Source organism: Pimephales promelas, chromosome 8, assembly GCF_988280905.1.
Source record: "Pimephales promelas chromosome 8, fPimPro1.hap1.1, whole genome shotgun sequence".
NCBI classification, from domain to species: domain Eukaryota; kingdom Metazoa; phylum Chordata; class Actinopteri; order Cypriniformes; family Leuciscidae; genus Pimephales; species Pimephales promelas.
The window spans coordinates 33,092,088-33,112,895 of record NC_142776.1 but is presented as its reverse complement, the minus strand read 5'-3'; the positions used below and the strand labels follow the sequence as shown (position 1 = coordinate 33,112,895).

At 37.9% G+C, this 20,808-nt stretch overlaps 2 protein-coding genes across 3 annotated transcripts in view; both read left to right on the top strand.

The window, feature by feature from the left end:
• The first annotated feature begins 979 nt into the window (after positions 1-979).
• lrig2 (leucine-rich repeats and immunoglobulin-like domains 2) lies at positions 980-15,213 on the top strand. Its single transcript, XM_039692701.2, has 18 exons — positions 980-1,552; positions 2,290-2,364; positions 2,544-2,678; positions 3,752-3,892; positions 4,101-4,244; positions 5,156-5,299; positions 5,450-5,593; positions 6,659-6,739; positions 6,824-6,895; positions 7,606-7,674; positions 7,801-7,964; positions 8,164-8,475; positions 10,031-10,312; positions 10,406-10,849; positions 11,453-11,605; positions 11,736-11,876; positions 11,962-12,219; positions 12,385-15,213. Exons 1-18 carry the CDS (start codon positions 1,371-1,373, stop codon positions 12,570-12,572), a joined length of 3,129 nt encoding a protein of 1,042 aa, XP_039548635.2. The 5' UTR covers positions 980-1,370; the 3' UTR covers positions 12,573-15,213.
• A 4,138-nt stretch (positions 15,214-19,351) lies between these two features.
• Positions 19,352-20,808, top strand: part of magi3b (membrane associated guanylate kinase, WW and PDZ domain containing 3b) — a 117,253-nt gene continuing 115,796 nt past the window's right edge. For both annotated transcript variants that reach the window (XM_039693399.2, XM_039693398.2), the window contains exon 1: positions 19,352-20,375. In XM_039693399.2, coding sequence (XP_039549333.2) covers positions 20,069-20,375 — 307 coding nt within the window. In that variant the 5' untranslated portion in view covers positions 19,352-20,068. The remainder of the gene's footprint in view (positions 20,376-20,808) is intronic.

Sequence of the window (20,808 nt, the reverse complement as noted above, 5' to 3'; positions counted from 1 at the left end):
AATAGAATATAAAGATAAACTAAACTGAAATAAATGTATATGGAAAATGGACCTTATAACTTTGTTATTATATCATTGGTCACAATATATTAGAGATGTCAACATGCTGACATAGCCTAGTTTAAAAATATCTCTTCTCACTATAGTGTCTTATTTATACTTTGAGTTACATTGAGAGTGCAGTCAGAGAAATGGCCCTTGGCACATACATACGAGTTGGATCATTTCATTGTTACACATAAATACAATTTCATTGCTGTGTTGAGGATGTCTTGTTGATTGAAGTTGCTGTGGGAATCAGATAGCAACCAATCAAATTCATTATTAGTATTATTTTATTTCAGCAACACTTTTCAATAGGGTTTCATATGTTAACACAAACTAACAATGAAAAATACTTCTAAAATGTTTATTAATCTTAGTTCATGTTAATTTTAATAATTATTAATACATTGTTCAAAATTAAAAGTTCATTGTTCAGATACATTAACAATGATTGAACAGTTTTTTTATTAACCAAAGTTAACAAAGGTTAATAAATAATTATTTTGAGAAAAACAACGTTACATTACAGCTAATTTTAAGCAGATTAGCATTTTATTGAAAAGATGACAGTAACCTACTGTGCAACAAGTAAAATATTTGTTATAAAAAATGAACAGATAAATATCAAGTGAATTTAAATATGATTTATATTTATATTCCTACAACTGCAAAGAACATTTTAACCCGTTTTAATAACTACAGATGGGAAGTTGAAGTTCTGGGTGGTCATGGCAAACCTCATAGTTTTAAATAAATAATTATAGAGACGTAATAAAATTGAAAGGCTGTCATAATATGAGCTTTTAATGAGAAGATAACCACTAGAATAATTGTTTTAAAAAAAAAAACTTGGAAAGAATGTGGAAAAAAATTAAAGTTTGATGGATTTGTCGACTGGCCAATGACGTGAGGACTCCAGCAGCACGTGACAGAGGGGTGGCTCACGTGTCAACGGAAGAAGATGCTTTTGTTTTTCCTTGGGAAAAAAGTCGAGGAACAATGTTTGGAAAGGCGATTTTTCAGTTATATCATTTATTTTCCTCGAATGCAAAGTCATAATCTAATATAGGACATGAACTCTTTTGGGATATCTGAGCCACATTTCCACATCTTGAAGATTGTTTGACGCTCCGTTTGGGAATTCTTGAAGCTGCAGAGATTGTAAGGCGGAAGAAGGGAATTTCGAAGGGACGAGCTGAGAGAGCAAAGTGATGGCTCCGGATTGATTTATATGAAATCAGATGTATATTCTAAAACACAGATTCATCTCCGTGTCTCATTGATGCCATAATTTGGATTGATCATTTGCGATCAAGAAACTCAAAATGGCGGAGGCCTGGCCCATCCCCCAGGCCCTATTCCTACTCATAGTGAGTGTCGTGGGCCTGGACACTTGCCCTTCTCCCTGTACGTGTTCTGATAGTCCAGGTGCAGCTCAACTGATGGATTGCAATAGGAAAAGACTGACTTCTGCGGCCCTGGAAGCTCCAGCCTGGATCACCCATGCGTGAGTAATAGAGGAGATGTTGTTTACATTGCCTGATGGTCATCCTCCTGCAGGGCTGCACATGTGCACAATACTAACGCACCACTGACAGTTATTCCAAATTAGTAGTATTTATTTGCTTTTTTTTTTTAATCAAATCTTGTGTTGTAATTGGGTTATTTTATAAACTATTTCATCTTTATTTTTAGAAATATAAATAACAACATCTGGACAAATTTGCATATTTTCCCGCTCAGTTTTGCCCTCTGAATAACATTAAAGGGGTTTCCTTCGCTCCATATTCTTACTACATATCATCCTAGAGTATATAAATAAGCCACAAAACACAGATTTTCTTTTATGTTTTGTCAAAATAGGTTGTTCCAGCTCAAAATGTTAAGTTTTTCTGACTACTATTTAATATGACAGACTATATGTTTGTCTGTAGCTAGTACTAGGTACCTATGAATTTAACTGTCTTTCCATACCTTTTTTCTTTTTTTTTTTTACCAAGTCTGAACTGAGAGTGCAAATTATAGACTTGACATTTGACCCCCAGTCTTAAATATTTCTGGTTAACTTAACACACTTGCTGGCCTGGCATATTACGTTTTTGTATATGAATACAACCTGATATTCATTTTTTAATTCCATTTCAGTTTTCACTTTAATAATGGGCTATATTGTTATGTCAAGTTTTTTTTTTCCTTTGGTGACTGCTTTTTCACGTTTTAATAATTAACTTTGTGTGAATATAGGTCTATGAATCAGAACGAACTTACAGTGGTGCCTTTTCTTGGAGACGCCTCATCCAACATTACTGTGCTGTCACTGTAAGTTAACTTCTACGTTCAACCCTTTTTGCTTGAAATAAACAAGATGTTATTAAACAAGACATGGCTAGGCTACTGAAATGTAACAGTACATGGATTGCGTGATTGTTTACTATTTTACATTTCATTAAGTGTGTGGTCATAAAGAACATCTATAACCATCTGTTGTTTGTTTTTAGTGTTCATAACCGAATCTCTGAAGTTATGGCAGAGCAACTGTTGCCATATTCATCTCTGGAAAGTCTGGATTTGAGCTCTAATTCTATATCTGAGCTTAAGGCTGGATCTTTTCCTCCCATGCAGCTGAAATACCTGTGAGTTTTTTTTTTTTTTCATTTTTTGCCCAGGTTTTTGTACTCAGGCTTGTCTGAATTGTGCACTTTGGTTAGACGGTAATAAACCTATAAGTAGTTAAAGATAGTTCTCTAAAGAAGTTATCTTCTACACTTCAGTAGTCAGTGTGACAAGTTAAAAGGTTAGTTCACAGAAAAATTAAAAGTTTGTCAATAATTACTCACCCTCATGTTGTTTCAACCAACCCTGGAACACAAATTAAGATATTTTTAATGAAATCTGAGAAATGTCTCACTCCTCCATAGGCTGCAAGCTACTTTCATTCTGCCCACCTAGAAAAGTTAGTTAAGCATTGTTAGTAAATAAGCGATGAGGATACTTTTGTGTGCAAAAATATCTATATTAACTATTCATTTTCTTCTGTGTGTGGGACTCTGACGTGAGTTCACGAGAGCGCCACGACGCATGCGTGAGAACTGAGAAGATGATGCGGATCGATGTAGTGTTTAAAATGGTTCTAAAGTGTGCATTTCCTGGATGTCCGAATTCAAAGAGGAAACGTAAAAGTGCCTTACCAATGCTGCAAAATGAATGGCTCACCTTTCACACGTTCCCATCAAATGATCGTGAACATCTTCTCAGTTTTTGCGCATGCGTTGTGGCGCTCGTGCCCACACAGAAGAAAATGACTAGTTGAATAAAATCATTATTTTAGGGTTTTTTGTGCACAAAAAGTATTCTCATCACTTGATCAACTTAAGGTTGAGCCACTGTAGTCACTTGGACTATCTTAGCAATGTTTTTACTAACTTTGCTGAGCCGGCAGAATGAAATTGCCTTGAAGTCAATGTAGGAGGGAGACAGCTCTCAGATTTCATAAATAATATCTTAATTTGTGTTTCGAAGATGAACGAAAGTCTTACAGAGTAATTACTGACAGCATTTTTACTTTTGAGTGAACTAACCCTTTAAATGTCGTCAGTTGTTGCTTTGATATTTACTTTCTCATTAAATAATTGGTGTTTTTCTTGGAGTTTCTGATTCCTTTCGAGGTTTATGGATAACTGTCTGTTTCCTTTCTCCGTCACAACAGCAACCTGAGCAAAAACAAGATAAGTTCCTTAGAGCCTGGCTGTTTTGGAAACATCAGCTCCCTTCTGGTGTTGAAGATAAACCAGAACAGACTCTCTCTGCTGCCTGATAAAGTCTTCACCCTGTCTCAGCTCCAAGTCTTGTGAGTGTTCATGGTTAATGAATTTGATGTTATTGCAGTGCTCAATTAGATTGTATCTGACAGAATTACTGCTTGCTAAATGCAACTGATATTATCAAATGGGGAGTTTTTTACTTGACGTCTTGTCTCTCGCTGGTTGTTAGCGCCATGGTTTAGACGTTCTTATTATAATGTGCCTCTCTATGTTTTCGTCATTTTTTTTTTTCAGAGAGTTGAGGCGCAACAGGATCCGTGTGGTGGAAAGTCTCATTTTTAAAGAACTGAAGGCTCTGAAATCGTTGAAGATGCAGCGTAACGGCATCACAAAGCTGATGGATGGAGCTCTCTTTGGTTTGGAAAACATGGAGGAGCTGTGAGTCAATGCAATCAGCGTTTTACATTATTTTTAGGGCTGTGCAAAAATTAATTGCGATTAATCGCATCCAAAATAAAAGTCTGTGTTTACGTAATATATTTGTGTGCGCTGTATATAATTATTTTGTATATGTAAATACCTATGCATGCATGTATATATTTAAGAATTATTTGCGCTTAAATTCTGTATATATATATATATAAATACATAATCTATATTATATTAATATAAATATTTTATATATGAATAACACATTTTCTTAAATATATACATGCACGTGCGTGTATTTATATATACAAAATAATTATATACAGCACACAAAAATATATTATGTAAACACAGACTTTTATTTTGGATGCGATTAATCACAATTAATTTTTGCACAGCCCTAATTATTTTAATTATTACTATATTTGTAAGCATTCAATTTTTTTTGATAGGCATCTTGACTATAATTTACTACCTACACTAAACAACTTGGCAATTATTTTAAGTGGTTGTTCCTCTGTGGGAAAAAAACACACCCTTTAAACCATTTTAAATAATTAAAATGCATAAAATATTGTCAAAAAGCCTGTGTTTGTGTGTGTATATGAGATAACTAAGTTCTCTTTCACATATTTTTGCACATAAAATGTCAAATACGCTCAAGGTTTACATAAACATTCATTTTATCTTGTAAACCGTTCGGATGCAAAATAGTCTTTAAAACCAACATGAAAAACAATTGTGATTAATAAATATTGTGATATGATATTTTTACCCTATCGCCCACCCCTATATATTTAAACGAGACTTGGTTTTAGTAGTATTTTATTTTAAACCATACTTCAACTTAGCGGAGGGGTTGATTATTTTTTTGTTGATTATTGTTAAGTTTCTGTTTCACATGATGTGTCCTTTTCCAGAGAGTTGGAGTATAATAATTTGACGGAGCTGAATAAGGGCTGGCTGTATGGACTGCACATGCTAAGGATTCTGCGGGTCAATCAGAACAATATCGGACTCATCCGAGCCGATGCCTGGGAGTTTTGCCATCGCTTGGAAGAACTGTGAGTGACTTCAGCCCTGTCCTTAAACTTTTATCCTGTATGCAATAATGTAATGCTTGGTCAGTCGTTGTTTTCTTGGTGTTTTCTATCAAGGTGTTGAATTTGATTGTTACCACTAGATTAATGCTTGTGCGTGTGTTTGGTTTCCAGGGATTTGTCTTTCAATCACTTGAGTCGTCTGGAAGACTGGGTGTTTGCTGGTCTCAGTCTCTTGCAGAATCTCAACTTGGGTGACAATCAGATCACACACCTGGGGGAAGGAGTGTTCAGCAGCCTGACTAACGCTCGTACATTGTAAGATAAACCACATTCCCCTTTTGTCTCTCACATTAGACAGGTCTTCGGTAACACTGAATAAGTCTGTAGTTTATATACAAAATCCTGCTGTGCTGGTCAGGACAGTTGTCCAGATTTGTACGGGCCCTCTTTAACATTTTTACTTGTCCCACTGGAAAACATTTTTGGACATTTATATTTTTTGCAATAAATAAGAGTTAACATTTGAAGACTTTAAAGTCCGTCTTACATTTTTCTTTTAAATTAGCTAAACATTTTTTTTATCAGGCTATTATGTTTAGCTTCTGCAAGTTCCCTTTAATGGGAATGATGGCAATGAAAAAGTTAAATGTGTTATTTTCAGAAATGTTACTTTAGTCACTTAATTGGTATGGTATTTAACAAATTTGGCTTTTGTCTTCGTTTATTTTTCATTTCACAATAAAATTATAAATATTTTATTTTTATGTGAGTTATAATTTAATGTGACTGGGGACTGCAATAAGTTCATAAACCCTTTTGTTTAAAAATGATATACTGATTTTGAAATGATTACTGATTTTTCTGTAACTTATTTCATATTTGCTCTCAGATGAAATTTGTATTAATTTGTAGATTTAATGAAAATGGAAGTAGCATATCTCTATAAAATAAGATGAGCCCATAATTGCAAACAATATAGTCTATCCCTTTAGTTTAAGCTCTATATAAGTCCTTTTAGTTTAGTTTCTGCGTTTCAGCTCACCCCATAGAAAAAGAGCACATTCAAACCTGCCCACCTCTTGTATCCTCAGCCACGTCCCTTTGGCACAGTTATAAAGCGATGACAGCTTTTTACAGCCAGTAGTGCGTGAAGATTATCTCACAATTCTCCCACATACCAGCCAGTCTGTACAAAACCCCCTATTATACTCCATAAGCATACAATGATTCTGAGCTTCCCTACAGCCATAGCACCATAATTCTCTGTATATAGAAGTACAATCTCCTAAAGAAAGCAGCTCTGACATTTTAGGTTACAGAAAATATTCTACTCAGCAGCAGTTGGAAGTTTGCTAACTTCCTGATGGTTTTCTTTTCCAGGGACATCCGTAATAATGAGATATACCTCGCCATTGAGGACTTAATTGGCATGTTTGTGGGCTTGAAGAGGCTGAACTCATTGTAAGTTTTTTGGATATGAACTGTTCGATCTGACTCTGAGATGTGAAGTGTGGTTTGACATTAGCATGTGTTTGTGTTTTCCAGAGTTTTACAGAATAATAAAATCAGGACCATCACTAAGAAAGCATTCGAGGGTCTGATGGAGCTGGAGCATTTGTGAGTCTCTTTTGGCTCTTAGTATTTTGGGAACGTCATGTCTTTTGTTACTAGATGCAGTAATGTAGAAATCTTTCCAGATATTTTTCTGCATATGTCACCAGAAAGAAGTCTGTTGTCATAACTGGACCTCCCAGTGAAAACATTTAGAAAAACATTAGGTCAAAACCTTTTTTTTTTCTTTTTTTTTAAATGAAACATATTCACAGATGAATTGATCCCACAAAGATATAAAAAGGCATTTAATATAACAAATATATAAATTTAAACCGTGATATTTCAAAGTCACAGTTATAAGCAATACAGTTTCAATTATGAGGTAAAAACCCTTTTTAGCTCTTAGGTAGAAATAGGCTTCCATGGTTCCATAAAGCTTAAATTTGACTTTATTCAATTGAAATTGAGCATTAAAATTCAGATTTTTTTTATCTGAATTTATTTAGGATTTTTATAATAGATATTGATCTATATTATGCTTAGATATTGGCATAAATATTATGTTTATACTATTGGTTGTTAAAAATTATAGGTTATTGATTTTAGATTTATAAGGTTATACCTGTTATATTGTTCCTTTTGCATTTGTGCCGAGTTGCAATGTAAAGACAATGACAGCAGTAAAATCCAATATAATCTAATACTTTCTGTTATTCAACACAACACTTTTGTACTGTTCCCATATGAATAATCTTTTTGAATTTGTTCAACAGGGACCTGAGTAAGAATGGCATCATGTCTATTCATCCTGACGCTTTCACTCATTTAAAACTTAAAACACTGTAAGTGATTCTTTCCTTTCTACAGACTGTATGCATTTCACGTAATCTATTTTTTTTTTGTCTGTATGTTAGTTGGATGTTTTTCACCTGTGTTCTCAATAATCCATGTACCGTTGTCTTCCTCAGTGATTTGAACACCAGCAGTCTCCTGTGTGACTGTCAGCTGCAGTGGTTGGGCCAGTGGTTGACTGACAGGCACTTCCAGCAATCCTGCACCGCAGTCTGCGCTCATCCCGCGTCCCTGGCAGGATCTAGTGTTCTTGCCGTTAAACCGGAGGAGTTTGTCTGCAGTGAGTGACCTGACATTTACCTCATGCTGTCTCTTACAAAAACACTTCTCACAGCACTCTAATGAAATGTCTTTGCCCTTTTTGGACACTGTGGTGTGTCTTGTGCCATTTAAATAAAAGTCATTTTATGATTAAGAAGTAAAACTTTAAATATAAAAAGTATTGGATTAAGATCTCTTTATTTTGGTCTCACTTGCAGATGACTTCCCTAAACCCCAGATCAGCGCTCACCCCAAGACCGTTGTGGCCTTGCGCGGGACCAACATCACTCTGAACTGCTCTGCGTTCAGCAGCAGCGACTCTCCCATGAGCACCGCCTGGCGCAAAGACGGAGAGGTGCTGTATGAAGCTCAGGTCCAGAACTACGCTCGATACCAGGATCAGCTCCTTCTCTACACCACCGTTTTCCACCTGCTCAATGTTAATTTCACTGACGAGGGCCAGTACCAGTGTGTGGTCTCCAACCATTTTGGCTCCAACTACTCCACTGTGGCCAAGCTCACTGTTAATGGTTAGTGCCTCATGGAAATTGATTGTTACAGTATTCCTACAGAGTTCCTACATTTTCTAGAGTAGGACTGATCTGTATGACTATATATATTGTTTCTGCAGTATAAAATGCCTATTGTTCGAGATTTTGCTATATTGTGGTATCTGGTATGTGAATATGTAGCACTATTAACACTTCAAATAGATTAAATGCATGAATAGAATATAAAGAGTGGGACGTGCTTCATGTTTATTTAAATATATTACATTGATTAGATATCATATAAATTAAAGGGGTGGTATAAAGCCCTTTTCACAAGATGTAAAATAAATCTCTGATGTCCTCAGAGTGTGTATGTGAAGTTTTGGCTCAAAATACCCCACAGATATTTTTATATAGCTTGTTAAATTTATTACTTTTTGAGGGTGAGCAAAAACGCCTCGTTTTGTGTCTGTCCCTTTAAATGCAAATGAGCTGCTGCTCTCAGAACAGGGGGTGGAACTTCATGAGCTCTTGTCCTTAGCCACTTCGATTAACTCAAACATGCAACTTTTAGCCTTTTATGTTCAAACTGGAGATGTAGAGACTCAAGAATTAACAACATTTCTGAATGGTTAGTTGATGAATTTAGGAAGCTTATATGTAGTTATCTTCTAGTCATTGATTAGCATATTCTGTCTTGATAATCTATAGCTTGTGTAGTCCCTACCAGCCATTTGTTGTAGTCCTTATAAAGAAATCGCTTTTTTAAGAAAATATCTGCCTTTGCTTTGAACTTTGAGTTTTGTAACTTTGCAGATGTTGTTTATGCTAAAACAGCAACATTACCTACCTAGTAAAGTTAGAAAAGTGTTTTTGGTGCGCTTTAAATTTGATAAGGTTTAAGTAGTCTTTATTGGCATATTGCTAAAGCACTGTGATCTTTCAAAATGCTTTGATAAGCTGTTCAGCATTGTTTTCTCCCCTCCCCTTGTCTATTTCCCGTCATTTCTCCATGGTTGTTTTCGGAGCTCTGTCCATTTTTAATTTTCCATGTCCGTCGAACAAACATAGCAGTCCTCTGGGATGCTGACCTCAGCAATGTAATTATTCTGTTTATGTCAGTTCATGATGCTAATGGAAAAAGAGTGGATTGGATTTGTAACCTAATAATAGAATGCCAATAACAGAAACATTATTCTCAAAGTAAACACTTTAACAAACGGTGCTATTTAGGGTTTTTGTTTATTCAAAATATGAATTCTCATTGCATTTGCAAAATTATGATAATATTAGTTATTTATTGTTGGTGTTATATTTGCCTTTATACATTTCCGTACATAATATTATTGTAAGGCTTTATTAAAGATTGAACAAGGTAATATAAACAATACATTTCATTATAAAAATAGAATGTTCTTTGTGTAATTATAACATTAACACACATTACACACATTTTTTTTAAACACAACCACTTGATGAATGGTTAATAAATGATAATGGCTATAGCGGTAGTAATAATAAATAATAGTAATTGCCCTTAATGATATTCAAATTTATTCCAGATTTCAAATAATTTGCTAATGGCTTTTCCCAGAGCTCCCCACCTTCCTGAAGACACCCATGGATCTGACCATCCGCACCGGGACGGTCGCTAGGTTGGAGTGTGCTGCAGAGGGACACCCGACACCCCAGATCGCATGGCAAAAAGATGGCGGTATCAATTTCCCTGCTGCCCGTGAAAGAAGGATGCATGTCATGCCAGACGATGACACTTTTTTCATTGCTAATGTGAAGGCGGAGGATATGGGCATCTATAGCTGCACGGCCAAAAACGAGGCAGGCAGCCTGTCGGCCAATGCCACTCTTACTGTGCTAGGTATAGGATTTTACAATGGCCAAACGTTTTCTTCTGACTTATTTATATTTGATAATCTTATATTTCATAATTCAAATCTGGTCTTTTTGACAGAAACCCCATCCTTTCAGCGCCCTCTAGAGGACCGTAATGTTGCCCGAGGTGAGACTGCTGTCCTCCAGTGCATAGCTCGTGGTAGCCCCACCCCGCGCCTCAACTGGACCAAAGACGACGGCCCGTTAATGCTGACAGAACGTCACTTCTTCGCCGCAGCCAATCAGCTCCTCATAATCGTTGATGCTGGTCCTGCTGATGCAGGGAAATACACATGCATTATGTCCAACACGCTGGGCACAGAGCGCGGTCATATCTACCTCAGCGTCTTGCCCTCAGCCAACTGTGACCCGGTGACCAGCGTATACGGTCAGGATGGATGGACAACGGTTGGCATTGTTGTGATGGTGGTCGTTTGCTGTGTTGTTGGCACCTCGCTTGTGTGGGTCATCGTCATTTACCACATGAGGAGAAACAGTGAAGACTACAGCATAACAAATACAGGTCAGTGGACAGCTCTGCATGTATCAGTTTAATACTATACTGATAATAATTCTATATTAATACTATACTGAAAATAGTATAAACAATAATTTTTTAAAAGAAAAAAAATAATTATCATTTTTTGTTTTTGAAGATGTTGTGTAATGTCCAGTTGATAGACAAAATTAAAAAAAAAATAATGCCTAGTAGGGCTTCCTTGATTGTGACATTTTGGTTGGCTAATTAGTAGCAGAGATAATTAAATTAACAATTTGATAGCCTATTTTGTTCACGTTAGTAAGAATAAAAATTATTTCTATAAAAAAAAATGTTATATACTTTAATATAATATACTTTATTTAAATATATTTTATTCATTAAATATAATATGATTTGAATAAATACTATTTGCTCAAGTTTAATATATCTGTTTTAAATTGGTTAAGGTTTTAATAGTCTTTCACTTTGAATATAATATTATTTAGTACATTATATTATCTCAAAAATTCACAATCAGGATATTACACAATAAATGCTTTTGAGAGGGCATTATAACAATCTTACAAATTCATGCACAAAAATGACAAGATTAATGTATGCATTTTTTGTTGTTGTGTATTCCAGATGAGATGAACCTACCAGCAGACATTCCCAGTTACCTCTCGTCTCAGGGTACGCTGTCAGAGCCTCAGGAGGGATACAGTAACTCGGAGAACGGAAGCCACCAGCAGCTCATGCCCTCTCATGCTAACGGTTATGTCCACAAAGGCACTGATGGTAATATCATGTTCTGCTCCTCTAGCAAGAGTTTATTCCTTCATAAAGACTGTAAAATAAAACCGATCAAACTCATTTAGTCTCTAGTCGAGTCATTATAATGGATGCATGTTGTGATGTGTTTCAACAGGAGTGTGTTACGGTGAAGTGAGCAGTGATGTTGATCCAGACGCTAATGGAATGCTGGGTAGTCATGTGGGCTCTTTCTTTGCTGGACGTAGCAGCTTCCACCGGAGTGAACCCAGAGAGGGACAGGCAAATGTCCCCAATGGTAACATTTACATTTTGAATTCATACATTTTTAATATTTATTTGCTTAAAAAGGAATTCATCCTGAGTCCTGTTTTTCTTTTTAGGGGGAGCCGGCCCTCTAGTCATCTGCTCAGACTGCTACGACAACGCCAATATCTACTCGCGCACGCGTGAGTACTGTCCATACGCCTACCTGACAGAGGACGACCCACTCGTGGCTCAGATCTCTCGGGACGGACACCAGAGCGGCCATCAAGAGCACACGGACACAGCACTGGAGAGTTTTATAAGTCAGCAGAACGCCTCTGTGTTCCTCACTGACAACGAACCACGACTACCGGCGTCACAACGCTATAGCACTGGTGAGATGAACACATTACACATACATAAATGAACATTTAGATATGCACCTTATTTCAGTCTAATATCCCTTTACCAAGCAAACCATATTCAGCTCCCATGTTGGGAGCTGAGCTAGTGCACGTGCCTATTTTCACAATCTCTATTTTTCTTTACATCTGTCTCAGATGTCCCGGGCAGGTCATTTTGGGAGGGGGAGGAATCTAACTCTTCCATCCTTGCCCAGGCCTCAGTGACTGTACATAATCCCCCGATGGGTGTGTCCGCAGGGGACAGCCTAGAGGAGAGGAAGGGGGCACTGGAGGAAGGCTCATACAGGACTAACTCACAAGAAAGCGCCTCTGCGCCCACATAAACCCGTCAGCCCTGTCTTTCCAAAACATCACCACCTTCTCCATCACCTCCCAGTGCCCTCAGCCCACTACCTCCTTTTGAGAAGCCTCATTATCTGCCAAATGAAATGCCTCTCTCTTCAATGTTTACACTGCCTCTCCTGTCCCTCCCCACCATGTTACTTTGTTAGCCCACTTGGATGTGCATTTTGTGGAAAACTCTTTGAAACAGGAGAGAGAGAGAGAAGTCCTGCTTTCACGATTCCTCAATTTACCAGTCTGGTTTGAGCCCTGAATGTTACATTTCCAAAAGCTCTGCTAGTCCTACCATAACCTGTGACGTACAAATTATGCCATATTAGGTTTTCCTACGTACTTAAGAGCTTTGAGCCTTTTTGCGTATGCCAAAGCTTGACCCAGACTCACCTATAACTTGCTTTTGCTCTGGTACAGAACCTGTACGAACAGTGACTGTGAAGATTGGACTGCCAAAATAGGGCAGTGATGTTCTCTGAGTGACATCAGAGGGTCAATCACCTGTGCTGCATTTCTCATTCCTATTGCAAGTGGTACCGACCGATGACCAATAATGTGTTAACAGAGTAGAAGACTCTGTTGTTTCCATTGTTATTGTACGCTTTATTCGTCATTAATAATGCTTTTTTTTTTATTGTTTCTCACAAACCCAAACATTCTTCAGTTTCTCTTTGTTTTCTTTTGGCACTATAGACAGTAAGAAAGACCGGATATATTGCACCTTTGACAATCTGCCCAGTACAGCCTTATGCAATCGTAATATGCAAACTCGTTTTTTTTTTTTATGCTGCTTTCTCATATTATGCTTTTGTTTTTTTCTATTTTGTCTTTTGCTACAGAACTTTAGGACTTCTTTCAGGAGCTTAACGCACACTGAATGGAATTGCAATATTTTTGTTTGAGCACCAATGGTGGGAGGCGGGGCTACATTTTGTCTGACCAATAGCAGACTGGGGGTAGCCATAGTGATGTGAAAATATCACACTTCACCTTTAAAATATGCCTGTGTGCTGTTAACAAATGTATTGCTATACATAATTTTGAGCTTTCCCGGGCTCACCCGTCCAGTACATGCTGCATTTAAGTTTTTTTGTTAAAGCTGGATCAAACTAATCTCCTCTTGCGTTTTTTTCCCCCGTGAAGCTCAGATATGCTTTCATGTTTAAGAACAATTGTAACAGTTAGGTGGGTTTTTTTGGCCTTAGAAGGACCGCTGACTTTCTACCCTATAAACAATGTCTTAAGAGAGGTGGGTCTTGCTGCCCTCTTGTTCTACAGACACCTTTTAAGGAAACTTTCAAGGCACTAACATCACGTTTAATGAATTTGTTCAAGATCAAGTGAGCTTTGGAGATATAGGGAATATTTAATGACCACAATTCTTATGTCTTAGCAATTGGAGAAAAATAAATGCACAAGTGCTTTTAGTCAGTCAGTCCAAATGTATGTATTCTTATGCTAAAAAGCATGCACAGGATTGTCGGATTTCAAAATGAACCAAATTATCTAGATTTAGGTATCTTAGTATGTTGATTTGAACACGCATCAATCTCTTTCTCCCTCCAGAACAGCATTTTTCAGGTTTCGGATATTAGCCACAACCTTGCTTTAAAGGTGCACTCACGTTTACCCTTTGTATGGTGAAATTCTGAGGGCAAAATGCAGTCATCTCAATGGTAATCTGCGCAATCTGGAATTTTGCGTGAGGTGAAACATGTCCCCAATTTGAGTTTGTTGAACCTAGAATACACAAATCATGCTTCGACCGATACAAATGTCACATTTACGGGTGTTATTACCTATTTTCACGTTGATTTAATCTTGACGACCCAAACCATCTGTATGGATCCCTGATTACATCTTAACCATTCATTTAGTAGTACAACTGACATTTTGCACTTTTTGAGCGTACAAAAGCTGGATCTTTCACTGCGGCAGATATGTGGTCACTTGTCTTCTTTTAATGGATATTATTTCTTATCAACCACTTTTCAACTGCGATAACTACCCCTTGATTTGCATATTAATTTGTTGCATTTTGCACAATCTCTTGCCTTGCAGTTAGCTATACAATTACACTAATCAAGAGACATTGATGGCAGATGATGCAGCTGACTGCTCGCTGCGTCAATTTCCCTGTCTGAAAGGAAAGCAGTGTGTGTCATCAGCGGCTTCCAGCCACGTTTAAAACCTCTACATTTTTCGAATTACTGTTAATGCTCGCTTGGCCCCTTACTGTGGTCTCTCTTGGTTCAGCTTGTGGGAGATTACTACAAAACAGTTTTGTTTAAATGTAATTTAAGAGGACATCAGTTTTATTTTTCTCCAAATTATACAGGACTTTGTTGGGATCTTTACAAAATGAACAAGTATGATTTCACTTACGATTTTCGATTTACACCAAAGACAATCCACACGGATCAAACATTCCTGCCTTCCGCAAACCAAAGTTTAGCTTAAGTGCTTAGACCATATTTAAATGCTGCTTTATAAATGTTTTGTTCATTTTTGTGTGTATTTTTTTTGTATACTGTACCTGTACATTCTGTAAAGCATGTATAAAGAACATTGTTTCAGAAAATTCTGACATTTAGCTGTCATTTAAACAATAAAATGAATTCACAGGCACCACGAGTAAAGATTTAATCATGTTATTCAAATAAACTGTTATTAGTGAAGCTAGCTAAGAAGCACCATTACTATTGCAATATCATTCCATATATAAAACCTATTGTGTATAATATATTTAATATGCAAATTTCTAAGGCCCCTAAATTATCAACATTATCAAAACAATGTACACAATCATGTACACATGCCTTTCATCGTCTGATTGATATTGATAGCTTATGCTTTATTAGCAAAGAGGAAAAAGGCCTTTTAGTATAATTCTAAAAATGCACCATTAGGTCGTTATATACTATTGTAAGTTGATTATCAGTACATTATATAAAAAAATCATATTATAATATTTATAATATACATAGTTTGGGCCTCGTCGATCATGAGCTCCATCTTCTCGTATATCATACTCTATAGCCATAAAAGCCTGAATAATAATATTGCTTTGTCGAGGGAAAATGGTATTGTTATTGTAAGTTTTGTGTTAGCGGAGCTCACTTAGTGTTATTGAGGTCTCGAAGTGTGATGGTATTATGCTAATAGAGGACTGCAGAACTTTCTGGAAGTTTTCGCTGAGTTTTAAAAAGCCGACCACTTTGAATCCCTCTAAATACTTGAACTGACAATTTTCATTCCCATCCTCCGAGAGATGTTCAGAGAGAGAAATTATAGTTGTGAGATCAAAGTAACTACATACCTCCGCCTGCTGCTAACCCTCTTTACTCGGCTTTATCAATAATTCATTCAAACACTACTCGCTTTGGATTATTACACTAGTCGAATGGGGACTTACTGTGTCCTCTGCATGCGCCGCTCAAGAGAAATCTCAGGCTATTGCTTTAGGTGTTGGATGGATACTTCGTTTAAATGGGCTGTTCGGTTTTGAACAACCAGTAGAGATCTAATAAACTCGTTTATTTCAGTCCAGAGCCTTCTTTCCTTCCCTCTTGCAGCGTTATCTCTTCTCGCTCTGATGACGCATTTACTGGCACGAGGCAGGGACAACCTGTCACTCACATGAGATCGACCAATAGCGAACCACAACCATCCAATCAATTCACGATGCAATTTTTTTTCTTGTTCGAGAAGCCCATTCACAAGAGAGGCAACAAAAGTGGATTTTAGGGGTGGGGTGGTTTAGGGGTGCATTTAGGGATCAGTGGGTGGAAATGGGTAGGTTTAGGGGTGGGTTTAGGGATCAGGAGTAGAGTTGGGTGGGTTTAGGGGTTCATCTTGTAATTGTCTTTGGTTGCTGGATCTCCCAGTAGCACCTCATTGCAGTACATGAGAGGTCCAGGGGGCGGAGTCAGATCCAGATCTAAGGGGTGGAGTTGGGTAGGTTTAGGGGTGGGTTTAGGGATCAGGGGGTGGAGCTGGGTAGGCTTGTGGGTGGGTTTAGGGATCAGGGGTGGAGTTGGGTAGGCTTGTGGGTGGGTTTAGGGATCAGGGGTGGAGTTGGGTAGGCTTGTGGGTGGGTTTAGGGATCAGGGGTGGAGTTGGTTGGGTTTAGGGATCAGGGGGTGGAGCTGGGTAGGCTTGTGGGTGGGTTTAGGGATCAGGGGTGGAGTTGGGTAGGCTTGTGGGTGGGTTTAGGGATCAGGGGTGGAGTTGGTTGGGTTTAGGGATCAGGGGGTGGAGCTGGGTAGGCTTGTGGGTGGGTTTAGGGATCAGGGGTGGAATTGGTTGGGTTTAGGGATCAGTGGGTGGAAATGGGTAGGTTTAGGGGTGGCTTTAGGGATCAGGGGGTGGAGTTGGGTGGGTTTGGGGATCAGGGGACGGAGATGGGTGGGTTTAGGGGTGGGTTTAGGGATCAGGTGGTGGAGCTGGGTAGGTTTAAGGGTGGGTTTAGGGATCAGGGGTTCGAGCTGGGTAGGTTTAGGTTTTTGTAAGGTGGGAGGAGTTGGATCTGGATCAGACTCTTCCCAATGGCATGCAACATAGACATTATGCTTTTATTGTGTTTTTCTGCCACATAGACTTTTATTATGCTTTTATTGTGTTTTTCGACCTTTTCTAAAGCTTGAAAAAAGGCTCCTGTCTCCAATCAGTGGAATCAACACTAAACTGAACTCAGCTGAACAATGAGTTTTCTGTTTAGAACTGATTTACAGTCTAAATAAATTCGGCTTGCATCATTAAAGATTTTGAAACATTCTATAGAGCGCTAAATAAAGGTGACTTGACGACTTAATTGTAACTGCATGGAAATGCGACTGGAACATTGTTCATAATTTCTCCTTTCTTATTTCACAGAAGAAAACAACATGAGGGTGAGTAAATGATGATAGAATTTGCATTTTTGGGTGAACTATCCTTTTAAGGACTAAATGTGTACAGCCTAAACATTTGAGTTGGATTTTTTTTTGAGCAAATGCAGTTATTATTTTGTCTTGTGGTAGTTCTTTTTTCTGCCAAATAGAAAGAAAAAAAGCACCTTAAAGGTTCTGCATTTGGTAGGCTATATGTTACTGGAGCATAACTGCATGTGTGTGAGTCCGTTATATAAATAGCTCAGAGCTTGAATCTACCTAACACACTGAAATTAGTTTTATGCCTGGTCTTGTGCTATAGAATAATTAACCATGTCTACACTCTTCCTGCTGTGTTTCCTGTGTCTGATCCCAATACTCATGGGAAATACAAGTGTTCTGCGTTTTGAAGTGCAGAGGCCGATAGGGAATTCAATTGGATCCTTTACAAACTCGAGAAAGCTCTGTTTTGATTTGTCTTGACTTGTCTGTAATTATCAAGAGTACATGAATAATGTGTCTCAGATTTGTCTAAACCATGACAGATTGAAGCAACTCAAGTGCAGTTACAACAACATACCATAAGGGTGCAGCTTTGAGTCTTATGTTATGACTGTGCTATTAAAATAATTGACCCTATAATTTGATTACTAGATGAAATATTCACTGATTACCTGTGATATCCTCACCTAGGCTTAAGTTATGATTAAATTACTTTAGCAGATTAATATGAGAGAAAGAAAAGAGGCAAACACTGACATTACATTTATTTCTTTATCTTGTATGGGAGCTATTTCTGATATGTTCTTATACATTTATGTGCTATTTGGCAGAAACGTTTATCCAAAGTGATTTATGGCATTTAAGGTATACATCTGATTAGTTCATACATTCCCTGAATCGAACCCATGACCTTGCATTGCTAGCACCATGTTTGATTGTTTGAGCTGAAAGAAACTTAGATAATGTTAAATGTAAAAAATGACCATAATAGGCCTACTTAAAAGAAAGAAAGAAGGTATTTTGGGGGATTTGTAGTATAATACCTTGTTTTTGACATTTGTGATTCTTTGCAGATTAGAGCAAGTTAAAGTGTGAAGACTTATAATTTTGTTTGTAGCAAAAAGCTTAGGTGTTTTTTCCTCACTAGTGAGCAGGAATGGCAAGGCATGCAAGATTGTGTTGCTTGGTGACATGCAAAAACTGATGCTTTGACTTTTAGAACTATTTGCATTGGTGGAAAGGAAACACTGGCAATTTTTCATTATATAAGTTAGCCTACTCAATTTTAGTTTAATAATTATTGCACATTGCTTTAGCAGCTTTTACTTGCGTTATGTTATTAATTGCGTTTATTGCATTTCAGAGCAGGACAACAGGCAAAATTGATCATTAGAGTATTTAATTATAATGATTTGCTGATTTTACCTCAATACAAACCAGAAAACCCCTCTCTGTGATCACTGTAAAACAGTTCCTGGCCTATTACTGCATATATATATTTATAGGCTATATATATATATATAGGCTATATATATATATATATATATATATATATATATATATATATATATATATATAATTAATATTAGGCGATAATTTTAGCCTAACAATTGCTTATATGGCTGGCTGATAAGTAGAGAATCTTGCCATTTAAAACCGTTACAGGTAAGCGTTTAAATTTCTCTTAGAGCGACTTAGTACGCGACTCCTTCAATCAGAATTTACAGTACAAAGTTGGTTTTATACGTTGTTTATTTGGATCTTCATTAACTAAATCAGTAAAGCTCAGTTTTCATAAACCTCCACTCGAGAGCCATCACAGGCCGCACTGGCTGTTTGCTGTGAGCGCGCGCGCACACACACGGACATCCACACACGCGCGCACGCTTCATTTGACAAATAGAAGCTGAGCGCGAGCGCAACAGTAGCCGCCGTGACTGGAGATCTGAGAGATCAACCGCCGCGTATGACAGCATCGCAGCGACCATTTGAGGCGATAAACACACATTCGACGGGTTATTTCTCTAGTAAGCTATTAATCAACGGCTCGTAATGTGTGTTAAGCTGACGGTTCGGGCACAAGCAAGGAATGAAGAAGCGTCAGACGCATACACTCACTGACTGGGAATCGCGTTTCGAAGACTAACCTGAGCTTCGGTCGAATATCTCTCAAGACTGCCGCTTCGCTGGCTCTTTATACCCGCGAGACACTATTTTGCCTCTAATTCCCTTTATAGACACGCGTTTTTATTTCGCTGTACTGGCAGACACGTTTATCAGTGTTTCAGTCTAGTGCGCTTAAAGCTGTGCATTTCAAAACCTGAGTGAACTTAACAGGTAAACAGTTTTACTTCATTCTTCTATCGATTGTTGTTTACTTTTGATATTATTTCCCATTATGTAGCTATAGTATCCTCGCGCATTCGTAAAGGACATTTTGACGATTTGATCAAATGTTGTCTTGAACTAATATGGAGTTGTCACTGGCTGGATGGCGTTTCACATCCGCACGCTGTCATCCCCACACCGGGTAAAGTGAACGACACACCGGGAAAAAAGGCTTCAAAACCTGTTAACGTGGAACTGCTGTGAAACTTAAAGGATAAAGAATGTCTAAAACGCTGAAGAGGAAGAAACACTGGTCCACTAAAGTGCAGGAGTGCGCCGTGTCGTGGGGAAGCGTTGGGGAGTTCGGTGATGTTGTGGAGATCCTTGGAGGCGCCGAGCTCGGGGAGTTCCCGTTCCTCGGTCAGATGAACTTGGACGTGCTGGTGTGTCACGTCGGGAGACTACCGTACTACGGGGATGTGTTATTGGAAGTGAATGGGACACCTGTCAGTGGGCTGACGAACCGAGACACGCACGCGGTGATGCGCCACTTTCGGGAGCCGATTCGAATTAAGACCGTCAAACCAGGTAACTAACTAAACTTGTTTTTGCTGTTGTTGTTGAAAGTCAATGTTGCCAAACATGTTCTGTTGCCAGGGGAGATGTGGCTCGCAGCGCAACATCTTCGTTCATTTTAAATTTAAAGGGACACTTCATCCAAATATAAATAATTTGTAGGATATGTGACGTAGGCTAGGCTACACGCCATCATTTACAGACGCACAAGATTTTCTTACTTTTGTGGAACACGAAAAGTGATTAGTTTGTTTATTGATTTATTTTTATGTATCCAGAATGTTTACGCTTTTTTTCGATTCAATCCAAACAATAAAGTGGATGGGGACTGGTGATAGCGATAATCGTGTAGTGACACGTACGCTACAATAAAATCGCAGGTAGCGTGAAATGAGCTTAAAGGAGTAGTTCACCCCAAAATGAAAATGTATTATTAAATTTATAA